This window comes from Lissotriton helveticus, chromosome 4_1, assembly GCF_964261635.1.
Source record: "Lissotriton helveticus chromosome 4_1, aLisHel1.1, whole genome shotgun sequence".
Classification (NCBI taxonomy): domain Eukaryota; kingdom Metazoa; phylum Chordata; class Amphibia; order Caudata; family Salamandridae; genus Lissotriton; species Lissotriton helveticus.
The window spans coordinates 1170807552-1170826132 of record NC_136063.1 but is presented as its reverse complement, the minus strand read 5'-3'; the positions used below and the strand labels follow the sequence as shown (position 1 = coordinate 1170826132).

At 43.6% G+C, this 18581-nt stretch overlaps 1 protein-coding gene across 2 annotated transcripts in view; it reads right to left on the bottom strand.

Moving 5' to 3' along the window:
* CDH20 (cadherin 20) overlaps positions 1-18581 on the bottom strand; it is a 1157650-nt gene that overhangs the window by 303464 nt on the left and 835605 nt on the right. For both annotated transcript variants that reach the window (XM_078685760.1, XM_078685761.1), the window contains one exon: positions 144-513. In XM_078685760.1, the coding sequence (XP_078541886.1) occupies positions 144-392 (249 nt within the window). In that variant the 5' untranslated portion in view covers positions 393-513. The remainder of the gene's footprint in view (positions 1-143; positions 514-18581) is intronic.

Genomic DNA, 18581 nt, shown 5'->3' with positions numbered 1-18581 from the left:
TGTACATGTACCCTTATTTCCTTTCATTGTGACTCTAATAGACCAACTTGACACATTTCTCCTGGTATTAAGGAGAGAGGGGGCAAACAATTAGAATCAGGTTAGCGAGAATATTTGACTTATTCTGTTCCATCTCTTCTCACCTTGCCAACATAGAGAGGGTCTGATCCAGTGTACTCCTCAAGAACAAAAAACTGGTTCCACACCCAACTTCTCTTCAGCCGGCGATGCAGCAACTGCACGTCTATTGTTTGTCTGTTTTCAGACCCTTCTGTTAAATCCCCGACATTTTCAGGTAGTGCAGCTGTAAGCTCCAACAGCTCCAAGAAGTAAAAGAATAAGACACTTCCAAGACAGCGGTATGCGTTTTTCATGTTGCCTGCAGTCCTCATCAGCGGAAAGGCGCCTTGATACCTTTCAGTGTTTTTTTTAGCACCAAGTTCTGAGTGGCCTTCGACAATAAGGGTATTCTAAATAATTAGAGATGTAGGCTTAAAGTCTGACGGGGATTACCTGTCAATATAACGAAAAAATAACAGTTATTGTCTGCATATGTATTGATCATACAACAGAAAAATGTACAATACTAATACCAGCACACTATATTGCACTTAAATAAAAAGTTGGCTTATTTCACATCAGACAGGCCGCTAAAAACTCTTTTTAGTCCCATTCAAAATACCATAAAATACGATGTTCTCACACAGCGTGTCTATACTGCAAGCAGTTCACAAAAAGGAAAGTCTCTGGGGACGAGCAGGATTCAGTTAAAGAAAGAATAACCCATTTGAAAAATAATTGTTGCCAAAAAGAGACAGACAGCTTGAGGTTGAGGAAGAAAAAAAGAGCCCTCTGGCACCATTTAATTCCCGAGCTTGTTATTACTAGTTTCCCCTATTCAGCCCATAATCAGTGCGAGAGATAAAAAGCGGGAATCTCAGCCCTTGGCAGGGCCAATTTCTTTTTAAGAAAGGCAGACAAACTATACACTGGTTCCTCACAAAGAACATAATGATAAGGTGTGCTCTAGGTGCTACAGAACAAAGTGACAGCTTTTTTTACAGGCAGCCTGTCACCTCTGTATGATGTGTATACCTATGGGGGTGAAGCCGGTGGAATTCAGTAACTATGGCTGCTCTGGGGTGCAGTTTTTTATTGATTTGTCAGAGTTAGCAGCCTTATATTCTGAACATATTAATTCAAAAGTGCTCCGGAAAATAAGGTGTTGTTGAAAAAGTTCAACTGTATTACTCACATTTACATTTGTGAGTTTGTATCCGCAGAGATGTACCAAAATGTGGGCAGTGCCTCTCCGGGAGAAAAAGAGCTTCAACAGCTCATCAAAAGTGCTATATAAATGCAAACCTTTTTCCTACTTCTAACCCTCTACTATACTTCTCAATCTAAATAACTGACTAACATATCCACCACTCAAATTACTTTCGTATTTCACTACACTAATTCACCACTAATTCTTTATGGGTTCCGTAGTAGCGTGCTACTCACCAAAAGAGCACTTCAACACCCCATCAGCGGAATCAAGCATCATATAAATGCAAGCCTTTTCCCCTCTTCTATTCCTCCACTATCCTTCTCAATCCAAATTACTGACTAACATATCCACCACTCAAATTACTTTCATATTTCACTATACTAATTCACCACTATTCCTTTATGGGTTCCGAAATAGCGTGCTACTCACCAAAAGAGTGCTTCAACACCCCATCAGGGGTATCAAGTGTCAAATAAATGCAAGCCTTTCCCCCTCTTCTATTCCTCCGCTATCCTTCTCAATCCAAATAACTGACATATCCACCACTCAAATTATATCACTATACTAATTCACCACAATTCCTTTATGGGTTCCGAAATAGCGTGCTACTCACCAAAAGAGTGCTTCAACACCCCATCAGGGGTATCAAGTGTCAAATAAATGCAAGCCTTTCCCCCTCTTCTATTCCTCCGCTATCCTTCTCAATCCAAATAACTGACATATCCACCACTCAAATTACTTTCATATATCACTATACTAATTCACCACTATTACTTTATGGGTTCCGGAGTAGCGTGCTACTTACCAAAAGAGTGCTTCAACACCCCATCAGCGGTATCAAGCGTCATATAAATGCAAGCCTTTTCCCCTCTTCTATCCATCCGCTATCCTTCTCAATCCAAATAACTAACATATACACCACTCAAATTACTTTCATATTTCACGATACTAATACACCACTATTCCTTTATGGGCTCCGGAGTAGTGTTCTACTCCCCGAAAAAGCGCTTTGACGCCTCGTCAGGGGTAGTAAGCGCTATATAAATGCAATTACAATACAATACATTTTGGCTCACCGCAGCTGTGTGCTCCTCCTGACTGTAATCAATCCATTAAGCCAGCCTACGCCTGCCGCCAGGTTTCACACTCGGCCGCCTCCTCTCCGAGGGCCAGGGCGGCAGCTAATGTGACACTCCGAGGATCTGAATGGTCAGTTAATCATTGTGGCGCTCACAAAGGGGATGAGGAGGCGGTCGGCCTCATGCTATTGAGGGGGCGCCGAACGAGGCGAGCTAACAAATTTCCCCTCTTAAGGCTGAAAGGCGTGTTGTGGCAGAGGAATGCCGGCCTGCATCAGGAGGACACTTTCTCATCAGTCAAGGGTCCTTTGTTGTCATGAAGTCAAATTAGTCGGTGACCTCACTCCGGGTCAGGGGCTGTCGTGGGCTATTCTTTCTCAGCGTTGTTAAGCTTAATGAGGTGGCACGGCACTCAAGCAACTCTGTCAAAACACCCGGCATATACTCCCTAGCATTCACGCTGTCGCTGTTCACTTAAGGGACAGCAATGTCTAGCTCTCTGAGGCCCACTTGGCATTTGCGGTGGGCACAAACAGGGATTTCATATATCTGCTTGCAATTACCATTTTGGTGATATTAGACTAACGAACAGGCATGCTAGCGTTGTATACTTTAGTTTTTCCAGCCTAACACTGGCATTGGAAAACTGCAACCTAAGTTCAGTTCTTTCAAATCTATTAAATAATCAAATCTTCAATTTTCAAATCTATCAAATATTCAGCTCTTTCAAATCTATCAAATATCTCTCTATTTAAGGCACTATTGAAAAATAAATCATATTTGTGATTCTTTTACATTACTGGTAAGGCCCAGCAATAGAGTGCAGTTTAAAAGCACCTTGTTAGTATTAGATATGTCTAACTCTTTACTTGTGTGTTGCTCATACAGGCATATCTGTTATTATGCACTTTACTCCAGAACTAACCACACTGTTCTGTTCAACATATAAAGCTTATCCTGCAAATAAATGCTGCTCAGTCAGTACTTTGTTTGCTATTTTTTGTGACACATTCTCAAATTGTTTAGACACACCACAGCCTTCGCTAAAGCATTTAATAACTGGCTTCTCAGAATTCATTGGGATTTTCCCGTTTCTGAGAGTGATTCATTTAGATAACATCGGACAGTATTACAGAAAGTGAAAACCCTGAGCAAAAGGCACTGTTTGTTTTTATAGAAGCCACAACATGTTCCTCTCCATATGACAAATCAACCCTGAAGCTCACTAAAGCCTCACACTACGACACTAGAATAAAAAACTCCACCAACTCGGCAAGAGAATCCTTTCTCATCGCCAAAGAGCTATTGAAAATACCAGCTCCCCCCTCATCCATCACTCCCCCGGCGGACAGAAGTGACGAATTGGCTACCTACTTCAACTCCAAAATCGCACGTATTCTAGTCTCCCTCCCCCATCCCTGCCTGCTGAACCACATGGACAATGATGCATCTTCCAACCTCTCAGGAAACATCATGCATCCTCAGCTGACCGCTTTCAGAGCAGTAACACTGGACGAAGTAAGCACAACCATGGCCAAAATGAAAAGCGGCTCCCCTCTAGATCCTGCCCCCATTAGATTCCTGAAAACAGTAGCCCCTGTCATCGTGCCTACGATCACGGAGCTGATAAACATCTCGCTATCTCAAGGCTCTGTCCCCCCAAGCTGGAAGAGTGCAGTAGTCAAGGCACTCCTAAAAAAAAACTCATTTGGACCCCGCCGACATGGCGAACTACCGGCCAATCTCACTCCTCCCATGCGTCAGCAAAATGGCCGAGAAACTGGTCAATGGGCAACTGTCACAGTTCCTTGAATCAAACAACCTTCTGCGGCAGTCACAAACTGGATTCCGCCCGGGCCACGGCACAGATACCGCCCTCCTCGCTGTCATCGAGGAGGCAAGGTGCATCCTGGATTCAGGAGGGTCAGTGGCAGTGATCCTTCTGGACCTCAGCGCAGCCTTCGACACGGTTAACCACCGTGTCCTACTCCATCGGCTGGCCGTGGCAGGGCTCGCAGGTTCGGCGCTCACATGGATAGAATCCTTCCTTTCAGGGCGCTCGTTCCAGGTATGGGATGGCAACTCCCACTCTGCCTCCCTCCCCCTTGCGAGCGGAGTCCCCCAGGGGTCATCCCTAAGCCTCACTTTATTCAACGCCTACATGGCCCCCCTCGAGGATGTCGTCGCCCCCTTCGGGATTAAGATAGTGAGCTATGCGGACGACACGCAATTGGTCGTCTCACTCTCACATCTGGACAATCACCCAGACAATCTGCCGAACTGCCTCCAACAAATTCACCACTGGATGTGCGAGTCATCGCTCAAGCTAAACGGATCAAAGACAGAAGTCATGCTTTTGGGCAAGCAATGGACCACCATCCCCTCTTCGGTCTGGCCTGACGTCTTCGGGGAAGTACCCACCCCGAAACAAGTAATTAAGACCTTAGGAGTCTGGCTGGAACCCGAGCTGTCTCTGAAAACCCAAGCAACCAAAACAGCAGGCACCTGTTTTGGTCTCATGCGCTCCATCCGCAGGATCCTCCCACTACTTCCGCCCCTATCTAGGAAACTCTTGGTCCAAGGCCTGATCCTTGCGCGGCTAGACTACAGTAACACGGTCTATCTAGGAGCTCCTGAAGCCACTATGGCTAAACTTCAGCGTACGCAAAACGCAGCTGCCCGGCTCCTCATGAATCTCCCTTCCAGAGTCTCAGCCAGACCAGCGATCAAGGCCCTCCACTGGCTTCCAATACGACAAAGGGTAGAATTCAAGGCCCTGTGCACCGCACATAAACTTCTCAACGGTCTCGGCCCTGCTATCCTGAGAGACCTGGTTACCCCCTACAAGGCCCCCAGATCCCTACGCTCGAACAATGAGCGTCTGGCCAACGTCCCCAGATACAGGAAGGCACGCACCGGCGGTAGACGCTTTTCTGTAAAAGCATCCTCAGGATGGAACTCACTTCCTCGCCCCCTGAGGCAGGAACCCAGCCATCTCCTTTTCCGGAAAAAATTGAAAACGCTGCTGTTCCCAAAATAAAGTCTCCTCTCCCCTCTGGCCTCCACAAATGCTACAGCGCGGGGATGCCTCCGGGTCACCAGGCGCTCTATAAATCGCTAAATAAAATAAATAAATAATAATAATAAATGACAAAACACAAGGCTGTTGTTACAATGAACACACATTTTAATGCTGCGGACCCTGGTCAGTGCTAAATTTGAGCCGGTGGTTTCCGGTGCTCAGTACCAGCACTTAATCACCAACACCGGTGCTTTTCAGGCGCACCAGTTAATGACACATTCATTTATGAGGAGATTACTTGATTTACCCTGAATCACAGGATGTTGAGCAGATGCCTTAACTCAAACCAGGTTCCCCAGCTCCGAAGTTGGCAGCTCTGGACATTATGCCACCCCTCCCCGCCACACTTTCATGGTTAGTAGTAGGTTCTGTTGTAGGTGGCGCTAACAGAAGACATGGGCTGATCAAACTGCCTCCCTTATTATTTAACAAATTAACCACTGATCCTGATTTGCATAGGGGTGGCGCTTTTGCAAACACAGAGACCTTCATCTGCAAGGATGAGGCTCCCATCGGGGACCGCGCATCGGGAAGATGCACCACCCCAAGGGGCGCAGAATGAGGACCGCCCAGGAACCTTCATATGACACAGAGATCCACACTTGCTTGATGAGATCTCTAAATATGACTGGTGGTTCAACCTCCAGGAAGTGGAGACCGTAGCCTGGTGGACCTGTGGGGGATGTATGTCAGTACAACGCGATCTATTAGATTGCGGTACTTAACAACGCGGTTATTACAACGCAAGTCGTTACAACGACTTGCGTTGGAAGCGGCGCAGATTGAGGAATATTATAATTTTTTATTCCAACACCAGTCCACGTAACAGTAGGGAAGGTGTTGGAATATAAAATTACAATATTCCTTAACCAACAGCGCCATCCAGCGCAAGTCGTAGTAACGACTTGCGTTGTAATGGCAGCGTGGTAAAGGTCGTGCGGTGTAAACACCACGTTGTAAACAACGTTTACCCCTGTGGGCATCCAACTAAGTTCTGAATGACCCCTGGAATGCTTGGATAAAGATCACATAGCAAAGGCCATAACCTTTTCTAGAATATCTTCGTGCACAGTGTTATTTTAAATTATCTCCAAATGTCTGAACACCCCAGGTTATTCCACATAACTTAGTAGCTTCCCTATGCTATGGGCCTCTACTGCTCAGAGGTTGACCTTGTGGCATGATTGAATGTGTTGAATGTTTTTGGTTGATAAGGAAATCCCCCAGTATCTGAGCAAGGCTTAGCTTGAGGCTTCAGAACTGAAAGGTATCCAGGATCATTCCCCCTTAAACTCTTCAAGGGTCACAAATACATTGTTGCCGAATAAGTACACCGGTATGTGAAAGCCCATTCTGGTTAAAATATGTTTAAATCCACCTTCTGCTTTTATTGAGATATGGGGTATGTCTCTACATTGAAGTACTGGTGAGTATGTGACTACTAGGAGTAACTTCGCTGCCAAACACTTTCAGACCCAGCTCACCATGAGGCTTGTGCTAACTTCCAATGCTGGCAAAAGGTGAGAGACGTGGAGGTTGCCATTGGGTGGAAGCACCATGAAGGGAGGGGTAAGTAGGAGTAGCAATGGGTGAGAGAGCAATATGGAGCAAGCAAGGAAAAGCCACAGAGGTGAGAAGACAATGGGGTAAATACAGGAATCCATGGGAAGATGCACACTGGAAACTGAAAGCAACAGAGAGTGCAGGACATACAAAATACACGAGGGAGACGGCTGGAAACCACATGCACTCTCATGTAGTGCTTAACCCAAAAGACAAAGTGGTGCTTCAAGAGCAAGCAGCGGAAGCATAGATGCCAGCCAATTAAAAAGATGGTAAAGAGGATATGCTCCATTAGGTAGACAAACACAAGATTACCAAGCTGGGACACCGATAGGAAGTAGGCAAATGAAAGTGACAGGAAAGCCAACCAATGATAAGCAGTGGGCAGGCTTCAAGCTTCTGTATACTCTTAGTAAGCCCACAATATGTCTTTGGCAACCAGACAGCTGCACCGTCTGGTAGACTCAACCTAATGATGTGTTTCAGCACATCAATATGTATTACATAAGAAGGGGGACCCTGTCAATAGAACCTGTGCCATTGGATAGTTTTTATTAAAAAAACAGTGGTTCATACAGGGCCTTTTGGTCCAGGTAAGGATAAATATTTTCTTCTTTGAAAATGTTTATCCTTACCTGGACCAAAAAGCTCTATAGGAACCTCTGTTTTTTTACAAAAACTCAGCACATCAAGGCACATTGTCCACTTTTTAACACCTTCACTGCGGCGGCTATTCCGCCGCAGTGCTAAGGGTTTGGGGCGTCCGCGCGGCGGCCGCATGCTGGTGACGGAACCGCTCCGTCACCAGCGTCGGTTGAGCTGTGCTCGTGACGGAGCGGTTCCGTCACGGCCCGCCCCGCTCAATAGAACCCTCAGCGCAGGCGCGGAATTCGCACCGCGCATGAGCGTTTCTATCGAGCTGGGCGGGCCATGACGGAACCGCTCCGTCATCAGCACAGCGCGACCGCGGCTGATGACGGAGCGGTTCCGTCATCAGCACCGAAGGGGTTAAAGTAAGGCTGCAGTTATATTTAACCATTCGTTTTTCATGTTCTGGGGTTCATTTTCTGTCACATTTGACAGACGGCCTTGTGTCTTGTTTCAATGCTGATCCTAGAGGACATCTGTGTGAAGGTGGTAAAGTGTTTTGATGCCAAATATAAAAACAGAGCAATGTTTTGTTTTGGCAAGGGTAGCTCTTTGGCTCAGACGTTATCTACAATGAAGATTACAGTGCCCATTTGTCATTAACTAATGTAACATGGCATTACAACTGAAAGTTTAAACCCTGACTCTATCCCAGAATAAAAGCTGTGCATCATTGATTTAAAACGAGTATCAATTTAGAAAACTTAAATACATTTAACAGAATAGGGAATACCCTCATGGATGGAAGTGAAAAGGGTCCGAGTAGGGTTGGGAAACAGGTCCAATAACCTCATTTAAGAGCACTGGTAACTATAGTTTTGCTTGAACAGAATTTTATATCATAAAGCATGTGCATGTGGCCAAGACAATATGGGCATACATTCTATTTTTTAAAAGGGACTCACTAGTTTTCTAGAGACAAAGACACAGATGGCTGTCTTGGAGGCTATCTGATTGAGTTGCTGTGACAATAGCTCAGCACATACTGTAAAGTACTACTGTCAACAGCATTAAATATAGCAAGTACATTTGCAAATGTTTGTAAACATCTGTTGCAATGCCAGTACAAATGAAATAAATAATACGTAATTTAAGCAATAGTCACAAACAAATTATTTTGCCAAAGAGCTTTGGAAGGTGAAAGAATGGGTAATATTGCCAGATGTTGGCAAAAATAGTAAGAGTGGTCCATGGGCTTATTTTAAAATAATGTTTATTAACACAAAGAAGAACTTTGATGGGGAGATTTACCAAGACTTGATGCAACACAGCTCAGCAACCCAATGAATTAGAGAGAGAGAAGAATGGCCTCATATCTAGTAAAATATCACACTCCTCCCCCCCCCCTAATCTGGTTCACTTTGTATTGCCTTGAGCCAACGAGGCACTCACCCTAGCAATGCAGTGCGGGGGGTGGGGGGGGGGGTTATTTTGACTAATGACCACGAGGGAAATTTTAATTATTTATTTCAGTCGAAATCCCCCCCACGTGGCCACCCCGCTCCTACCTGCACGGTCCGCGGCTGTTAAATACTACGCTTAGGCATAGATTAATACTTTTCAAAGCATGCATTTGTGCTATAAAGTGAAGCACACATGCAAAGTGGAAAAGGTTTTCTCCAACACTACACCTGCCTCAATTAGGTGTTCGAGTGAATTCCTGTCAACCGCAATTTGTAGATAGGGATTTGCGTCAAACCCATGGCTGGTTGCACCGGAACACTTATGTACCTCCTACAGAATGTCCCCTTGAGGCACACTAGAGCAAAGTAGCACATAGTCGTGCCCTGGAAAGTAAGTCCCAATACAACACTTGGCTCCACTTTGTGTCACTTATGTGATACGTACAATGCTTAAAATGTTAGTAAATCAGGGCCTTAGATATACAAATGATTTTTAAAATGTTTTATTCAACCTCTGGAAAGGGTGCATCAGCCACACGCCAGTTGCTGATGAACTGTTTGCACAGACTGATAGGCATTTTTTCAATAACGTTCCTATGCATCTTCTTGTGTCGGTATGTGTGGTGACATTGGGGTTGCACTGCTACAAAGCGTACTTTGTGGAGGGGTGTTAGGCCACCCCAAGGCCTTTTGCCTTCAGTGGTTGAATCCATAGTTACAGAGGCCCTTGACCCCTCTCCAAGGATCGGGCGCACAATCATGACACCTGCCCTGGGTCAAAGTGCATCAAGATCAGGAGTACAGGCGCAAAATGTATGCACACCTGCATTGCTGGGCTATTGCCTTACACATTAAGGGGTAACGTGGGAGTTTGCACATAGGCACTTCCCCTGAACCGGATGCACGCATTCCACAGATGCACCTAATGTACTGTAGCTTTTTCCTTGCAAGGCTCAAATAGTCCCCAACAATGAGTTGAGAAATCAAGACAGGTTTTAGTACACAGAAAAACTAAGATTTGTCTGTACAATCGTAATTTTGAATGACTCACAAAGGAGACACGACTCACAATGAAACATTCAAGTTCCTACGGATTCCCTGAAAGCAAAATCATTGCTCCACAAGAGAAAGGTTCAAGAAGACGCTGAGAAGGCTCTTGTTTTGCTCAACTTCCTTTTTTACACAAAATAATTGAACAAAGTATTTGGAAAGTGCGTAAAACTCGATTTGTTCCCCGCAATTGAGTTTGAATGATAATGAGCCTGGCCACCATCGGAGCAGTTTATATCTGTGACCCAGAGTGCTCGACATGAGCTCCTTCCTCTCCACTGACTTTGTGATGAATTTCCGCCTTTCACTCTGGCTGCCTGGGTTCACTCCCACTCCTGGTCTCCTCCTCCGAGACATTGTTTGGGAAGCTTTCCACCCTTCATTGAAGATGTACAAATGCAGCTTTTGGCTCTACTGGGAACCGTGAAGACCTTTGTGATCCCAGAGTGGCTGGTGGTCTCCGTTGACCGACAAGAATACAACCATTTATGGACGTAGACACAAAGCAGTGGTGCAGCCAAACTTTCATCTAAAAAAACTCTTGCCTTTTCACCATTCAGGTGGATAGGTCAGGAAACAGTGGGACATATTTATCAACATTTTGCACTGGTGCAAAGTCACAAAATTGTTATGTTATGTTATGTTATTTATTCTTTTGTATAGCGCAACGGTTACTCAAAAAGAGTGTCCCGGCGCTTTTTATTGTGACGTAAACCGGGACACAGGGTTGGTTTTCGTTAGACCTGGCATCCTTGGCATGGGATTCCCCCACGCATTTTGTCTTCACATCTTTGTGAAATGGGCCCACACAAAATACCCAACGGGACATCATTCCTTTACAGATTAGCAATGCTAACCAGTGCCCTCGTTTAGCAGTGAAAACCAAAATAGAAACAGGATTTTTGAAACAGCTGCCACAAACTATAATACTCTAGAAATTTACGAAGGGTATCAGATGTAAGAGAATTTATAAATGTTGACTTGCATCGCGTTTAAAAATAGAGGTGTTTATATCCCCCGAGAGAAGCAAGCAGTCAAGTTCTCTATCTCTTCTTCTCGCCTACTCATAGCTGTAATCGAACTTTAAGTCATTTGACCAGAATAGTTACTCAGTAGCCTCACAACATGTGATAATTTCAGTAGACACGTGATGAGCTTGACTTTGAACTCAGAAAGTTTCACCTGCCAAAGAGAGTGGGTGAGTGGCTGTGGGAGGGGTGACGTGGGCACTTGGGAGGGAGGTGGGGCGACAACAGGAAAGTAACACAACAAGGGAGCAAGGTGGACCATGGGCAGAGGAATCCACTGATAGCCCCCCTCACCATATGAACCATGATAATTCTACTGACTGTGCTTTGCAAGTGCACAGCTACCCAATTCACATGGCAAGCCAGCCCCTTCCATCACACCTCTACCTCAACCATAGAATTTGCCTTTGAAAATACTGCAATGCCCTGCCGTCCACTATCTGACCTCATGATATCCTAAACAGACCCTTCCCTTATGCAATGGGAAACGTGTTTTTATAAGCTCAATCCCTATCAGGATTCATTGATCCCATTGTTTATGCCTTATGCATTTAGTGTGATACTTTTGTGAGCTGGCACCCTTCTGTGCCATGTCATCATGTATGTAAAAACATGCACTCATTTGATGGCACACCTACATAAGATACATAGATAGCATAGCACTAACATAACATAATTAATTATCATAACATATCATGCTCTTGAGGAACAATTTAGGGGCGGCACATTATTGCGGTGTCTGGGGCCTGATTGCAGCCGAGGTCGGTAGGGGAGTACCTGCCGGGGCGGTGACGTGGGGAGGGGGAGGGGCAGGGCGGGGGGGTAGTTATCTATGGATAATGGACCTTTACAGGTAAGTAAACATATAAATACATCAAACAAATTTCGTTGTGTGCACTGCATCCCTAAATGTGATGCAGGGCACGCAACGCAATTCGTTTTATTAATTAAATTGTTTACTTACCTCCAACTATCCATATGCCGGTTTTTAGCAACCCCCCCCTGCCCCTCCCCCGCCCTGCCTCTCTGTCCCATTGCAACTCCCTCCACGGGCCGCGGCTGAAGTCAAGGCAAGTTTCGAAACAGAACTCCAATGCGCAGAATGAAGGAGTCATACCTTTAATTATCATAAGAATGTATGCAAAGACTTGTTTCGGGCTGCATACAATAGTGTAAGTGTTTCACACACATTTCGGTGCGGGAATTCGAAAATTGATACGGTTCTTGAGTATAGGGTTTGTGATTCCATACAAGACAAGCATTGGCAAAGTCAGTTGGTCTTGCTTTGGTTACTAGCCTTTTAGCTTTGTCAATGCTTGAATTGTTTTGTCATGTGTTTTGGAAAACTCTGTTTTTTGGGAAAGTGCTGGTCCCTCATCAATCTTAAGAAAACATTGTTCAGAAGCAAAAATATTTTTCCTCGCAAAAAGCCCACATTGTCACAGTATTCCATGGCACTGGAGCGGACTACTTTGTGTGTGGAAGTGCTCCTTGTGAAACAAGCATTGGAAATGCAATAGGTCTCGCAGCATTAGAGTTAGTGCTTTTAGAATTGTTTATGGTTTTTTTTTTTAAATCTTTAGCATTTTTGTTTCCTGTAGGCAATGCTAAAGAATTACAAAGAAAAAAAGCCATAAACAAATCTAAAAGCTCTAACTCAAATGCTCCGAGACCTATTGCACTGTGTGAGGGTGAGGGGTTGAGGGTGAGTGAGGGTGAGGGTGAGTGAGGGTGAGTGAGAGTGAGGGTGAGTGAGGGTGAGGGTGGGTGAGGGTGGGTGAGGGTGAGTGAGGGTGAGTGAGTGAGGGTGAGTGAGGGGTTGAGGGTGAGTGAGAGTGAGGGTGAGTGAGGGTGAGTGAGGGTGAGGGTGAGTGAGGGTGAGTGTGAGTTAGGGCAATGCAATAGGTCTCGCATTAGGAAAGTTTGAGCTATTGGTCTTGTAAATGACAATTTTTTTATTTATGTGTTGTTTTTGAAAATAGCTAAATTATTAGCTTTGTCATTTACAATGCCAATAGTTATAACTTTCGCAAATGTGACACCTATAGAATTTGTAATGCAACATGTTTTGTATTTACGTGACTTAGATGTATTGATATTACAAATAACGATGGCTTTTAATTTTTTTAATAATTAATACTTAAATAAAAGTCATTGTAATTTATAATGGCAATAGCTTAAACTTTTGTAAATAACATTTGTGAAGATTATGTTCAGTGTATTTTATTGTGACGAAAATCCAAGAACATATGTCAAATATTAACATCTTTTTGTTACATTTGTAATAAAGCTTGAAACATTGAGATAACATATTTGAACCAGTTGTTGTTGAATGGTTGAACAGATTGATGCTGTGGTGGAGCTCAGTGATGTTGTGGTGCCACAGAGTGATGCTGTGTTGGTGCTGAGTGATGCTGTATGCTATGCTATGTTTTGTTTTGCTATCCTATGTTTTGTTTTGTTATGCTATGCTATGCTGTTTTGTTATTCTATGCTATGTTTTGTTATGCTATGCTATGTTTTGCTATGCTATGCTATGTTATGCTATGCTATGTTTTGTTATGCAATGCTATGCTTTGTTATGCTATGCTATGTTTTGCTCTGCTATGCTTTGTTATGCTATGCTATGCTTTGTTGTGTTTTATTATGCTATGCTTTGTTTTGCTATGCTATGTTTTGTTATGCTATGCTATGTTTTGTTGTGTTGGTATGCTATGCTGTGTTTTGCTATGCTATTATGTTTTGTTATGTTTTGTTCAGCCATGCTATGTTTTGTTTTGTTAAGCTATGCTGTTTTGTTGTGTTTTGTTATGCTATGTTTTGTTATGTTATGCTATGTTTTGTTATGCTATGCTATGTTTTGTTTTGCTATCCGAAGCTTTGTTTTGTTATGCTATGCTATGTTTAGTTTTGCTATCCTATGCTTTGTTTTGTTACGCTATGCTATGTTTTGTTATGCTATGTTTTGTTGTGTTTTGCTAGGCTATGCTTTGTTATGCTATGCTATGTTTTGTTATGCTATGCTATGTTTTGCTCTGCTATGCTTTGTTCTGCTATGCTTTGTTATGCTATGTTTTGTTATGCTATGCTATCTATGCTTTGTTGTGTTTTATGATGCTATGCTTTGTTTTGTTATGCTATGTTTTGTTATGCTATGCTATGTTTTGCTGTGTTTGGTATGCTATGCTGTGTTTTGCTATGCTATTATATGTTTTGTTATGTTTTGTTAAGCCATGCTATGTTTTGTTGTGTTTTGTTATGCTATGCTATGTTTTGTTGTGTTTTGCTAGGCTATGCTTTGTTATGAGATGTTTTGTTATGCTATGCTTTGTTATGCTCTGCTTTGTTTTGGTATGCTATGCTTTGTTATGCTATGCTTTGTTATGCTATGTTTTGTTATGCTATGTTTTGTTATGCTATTCTAAGCTTTGTTTTGTTATGCTATGCTGTGTTTTGTTATGCTATGCTATGCTTTGTTGTGTTTTGTTATGCTATGCTATGTTTTGTTATGTATGCTATGGTTTGTTGTGTTTTTCTATGTTTTGTTTTGCTATGTTTTGTTATGCTATGCTTTGTTATGGTATGCTTTGTTATGCTATGCTTTGTTGTGTTTTGCTATGTTTTGTTTTGCTATGCTATGCTTTGTTATACTATTCTATGTTTTGTTTTGCTATGCTTTGTTTTGTTATGCTATGTTTTGTTATGCTATGGTATGTTGTGTTGTGTTTTGTTATGCTATGCTTTGTTATGCTATGCTATGTTTTCCTATCATATGCTTTGTTTTGTTATGCTATGCTATGTTTTGTTATGCTATGCTGGTGAGGGTGAGTGAGGGTGGGTGAGTGAGGGTGGGTGAGTGAGGGTGGGTGAGGGTGGGTGGGTGAGTGAGTGAGGGTGAGTGTTAGAGCAAGGGTGAGGGTGAAAGGGTTGTGAGTTTGTGTATCCTATGCTTTTTTTGCTATACCATGCTATGTTTTGTTATGCTATGCTGATGAGGGTGTATGAGGGTGAGTGAGTGAGGGTGAGAGGGTGAGTGAGGGTGTGTGAGGGGGTGTGAGGGTGAGGGCGCCATGGGGCCAAACGGGGAACGCTGTGATTTGCAAACCTAGACCTAATAGCAAATGTTCACATTAAGTATACATTGAGTGGCAGACAACATCCATCGTACTCTAAGCCTTGCTAGTTTGCTTGGCAGCCTCTAGCAGATACATCTAAACACTTGTAGTAGGGAGGCTCAGCTCTTCCCTCCCCACAGTCACCGTGTGTGGGCAGGCGAGCCATTCCAGGTGCTCTTCAAACAGCTATAACATTGCTATCGTCTTCAATGAGCACGATTACTCAATGTCCTCACAGAACAACAAAGCCCCTAACAGGAAAGGTCTACACCACGGAAGAAATAAGTAATATTGCCTTAAGTAAAACAAAAACTAGCCATTGACTAGCAGTAGGAAATGCGAAGGAATCCGGCGCGTGACTTCTATGTGCAGTGTTTGCTAACAGAGCACGGCAGAGGCAGGGGCAAGCGAAAACTCCATTTCCTATTCTAAAACAAGTTTTCGTGTCAGGAAAAATAAACCGAGAACACAATGCGTTCTTCCCCGTGGAGGAGTTAAAATATTTCACTGCACCACTTGGAGTTACATACGCATTATATAGATCCATGTATGCACTTACCGGTCTCAGAGGAGCCTCTCTCAAACGTGAATGCAAAGAACGCTGGGAGAAGCAGTGTGAGAACAGTGGGCCCTTACATGAAAAAAAATTTGCAAACATTTCTTTTTAAAAAATTTACACCTTTAATTAACAAAATATGGGTTTAGGAAAATAAAAAGTCAAGAAAAGGCGGGTTTAGTATAATAGGGCTGCCTTAAGACGAACGTCACGGATGCATTGTTTGTGTCCATTAGTACGTGGCTCAGAATGGGCCCAGAGAGCTGCTCTGTGTGTACTCTCCCATCTGATCTTCATTAACTGTGGTAAACACTGTAGTGAGGTCAACCCTTCCCCTACCCACACAAAACGAGGCACTACAAGCTGCAGAGCCTGCAGCCTGTCCTTGGCATGTTTCAGAGAGAGACATACATGACGCCAGGAGAACCAGCACGGAGTGGCATTGGGCCCCAAACCTGAAGAGCTCCAAATATTCCCACGCTATCTTACTCTCTTGAAGGGGAACAAATGGCAGAAAGAGGGCCCTGGGGCCCCGCAGAACAGGAAGCACACAATCCAGGCATCGGGCACCTTCTGGGGATATGTAAATGGATTATGCAAAGGCACGGGATGACTTCCTCTCAAACGGGCAATTGATTAGCACGTCCACTCTAATCTGCAGCACCGAGGCCAGTCCCAAACACAGCGCAGCGGCGGCTGCATTTCAGACAAACATCATTATTTTTAATGCGCACACTGGTAAAAACTGCATGGGACAAAGTGAACAGCAGAAAGAGCATCAGATGAGAAAACCTGCCCGCAAACTAAAACTATGCCGTGCACTTTTAGCCAACGCACTTAAAATGCATGAAGGCAACTCTTCTGAAACAAGCTGGAGGAGCGGCGGCAGTTCAGCCGAACTACATAAAATGTGCTTCTGTCATACCAGAGAGTGCTCGGAGTCTAAACAGGCCGGGGCAGAAATTCCTGGAGTCAAATAATTTGAATGTTTACAGCGTGACAGAAAAGAGCTGCATGCGCCATTGTTGACTGGCCGCCGTGTTAAAAGTGAAAGCGGGTGCCGCGCTGAAACCTAAGCGGCACCCGGGATAGGGAGGGGGCGGGCGCCCTTGTTGACTGCTATTAATGTAAAAGGGTGCATTTTCGTAGGTCTGCGCGTAATTTAAATTAAAAAAATAACCAACAGGCAAGCATAGGGTCAGATTGACAACATGCAATATTATCAAGTGTCAGAAAGACAGCTATTTCAAAAGAAAGAAAACAAGCTGGGAGGGGGGCGGGGGGAACGTCGAGGGCAGGCAGGATGACTCAGGGGAGGGGGCGGAGCGGGGCAGAGCGGCATGTGGGTGTGAAGAAGCCGGGCCTTTGAAGTGAAGCTAAGCTTCACTTCAAAGGTGTCGGAGGAATGCGGGCGGCTGTGCACGCGCTTTTAAGCTCAATGCACATGCGCATTGAGCTTAAAAGTCACGGGCACTGCAAGGAATCGCCACGATTCCTTGCAAGTTAGATAAAGAGTCGATGAGCCCCTATAGTCTCGCTTGCTCGATGCGCATGCGCATCGACAGGCGAGACCTAAAAAACTGAATGCCGTCACTCACAGTGAGGTTATCTAATTGCTGAAGTAGGATGGCCAATTGCTCCCCCATGCTGTACGCTGTGGAGGGCGAAATATCATTGGATGAAGCGAGTCCGCTGAAAGGACCTGTAAGTATATGATACCTATACTTTTAGTAAAATCAAAAGATTTTGACTAACACCAGAACTTTAAAAATATCTGACAATGTTGATGAATATTTTTTTTAATATGAAATGTTGAATGCGCATAGTACGTTTTGTATTGAAGTGATCCTTTTTACAATATTGTACGTAACTATACCAAAATAGCTACCTAATAATGCCGCTGATTATGGGCCATAATATGCATATGATTGCATGACATTCCACATATTTTGTCATTCCTAGCCTTACAATTTAGTCATCCACATTGAGCAATTCAGTGAATTCTGCTACATAATCTGATTCTTCCCTTCTGCATAATTCCAACAGTACTGCACCCGGTCTCTCATTACCTCGCCAAAGATCCTCCTGTTGGCTGGATGTTTTCAAGGACAATAGATCTCGGGTTGGAGGTCTCAACCTTACCACAGGAGTCAATCTTTGGAATCACCCGTCTGACATTCTGCCAAAACGTAAGACCCCCTGTGGTTTTATAAAAACACAAAAAAGTCTCTTTTGGAGAAGCTTGGGTTTAAATCTAGACATACCATGGACGCCATCTGCCTGTTCGTTCCAGGAGCTGCCATCCTACTGAAAAATTAGGCTCCCCAACCTTTCCTTGTGGACTTGGGTGATAAAAGTTATCCAGTACAGATGCCTACAATGTATATTATTTGAGAAAACGATTCAATTCCTTTCAACAATTATTTATCTAGATGCTTAAAAAATGGCATCAGAAATATGAATTTTAACCCAGATTAAAATATTCAATAATGAATCAGTCTCAATGAACAATAAACGGGTGTATTGCTTTTATATATCAATTTATGACCAAATGATGAAATTATAGGTTACATATAAATATAAACAATGATGACAAAAGCCAAAATCATTTAATCTAATTTCTTATCATCACTAATGTAATTAAACCCATTTCAAACCATAGTCATATTTGGAAACAGCTATATCTATGACATAGATTTCTTAGACATGGAATTTGTTCCATTAGATGAAAAATGGGTTGATGCGTCGACGTTTCGGTCTTTTATGTTGTCCATCTATCAGAGC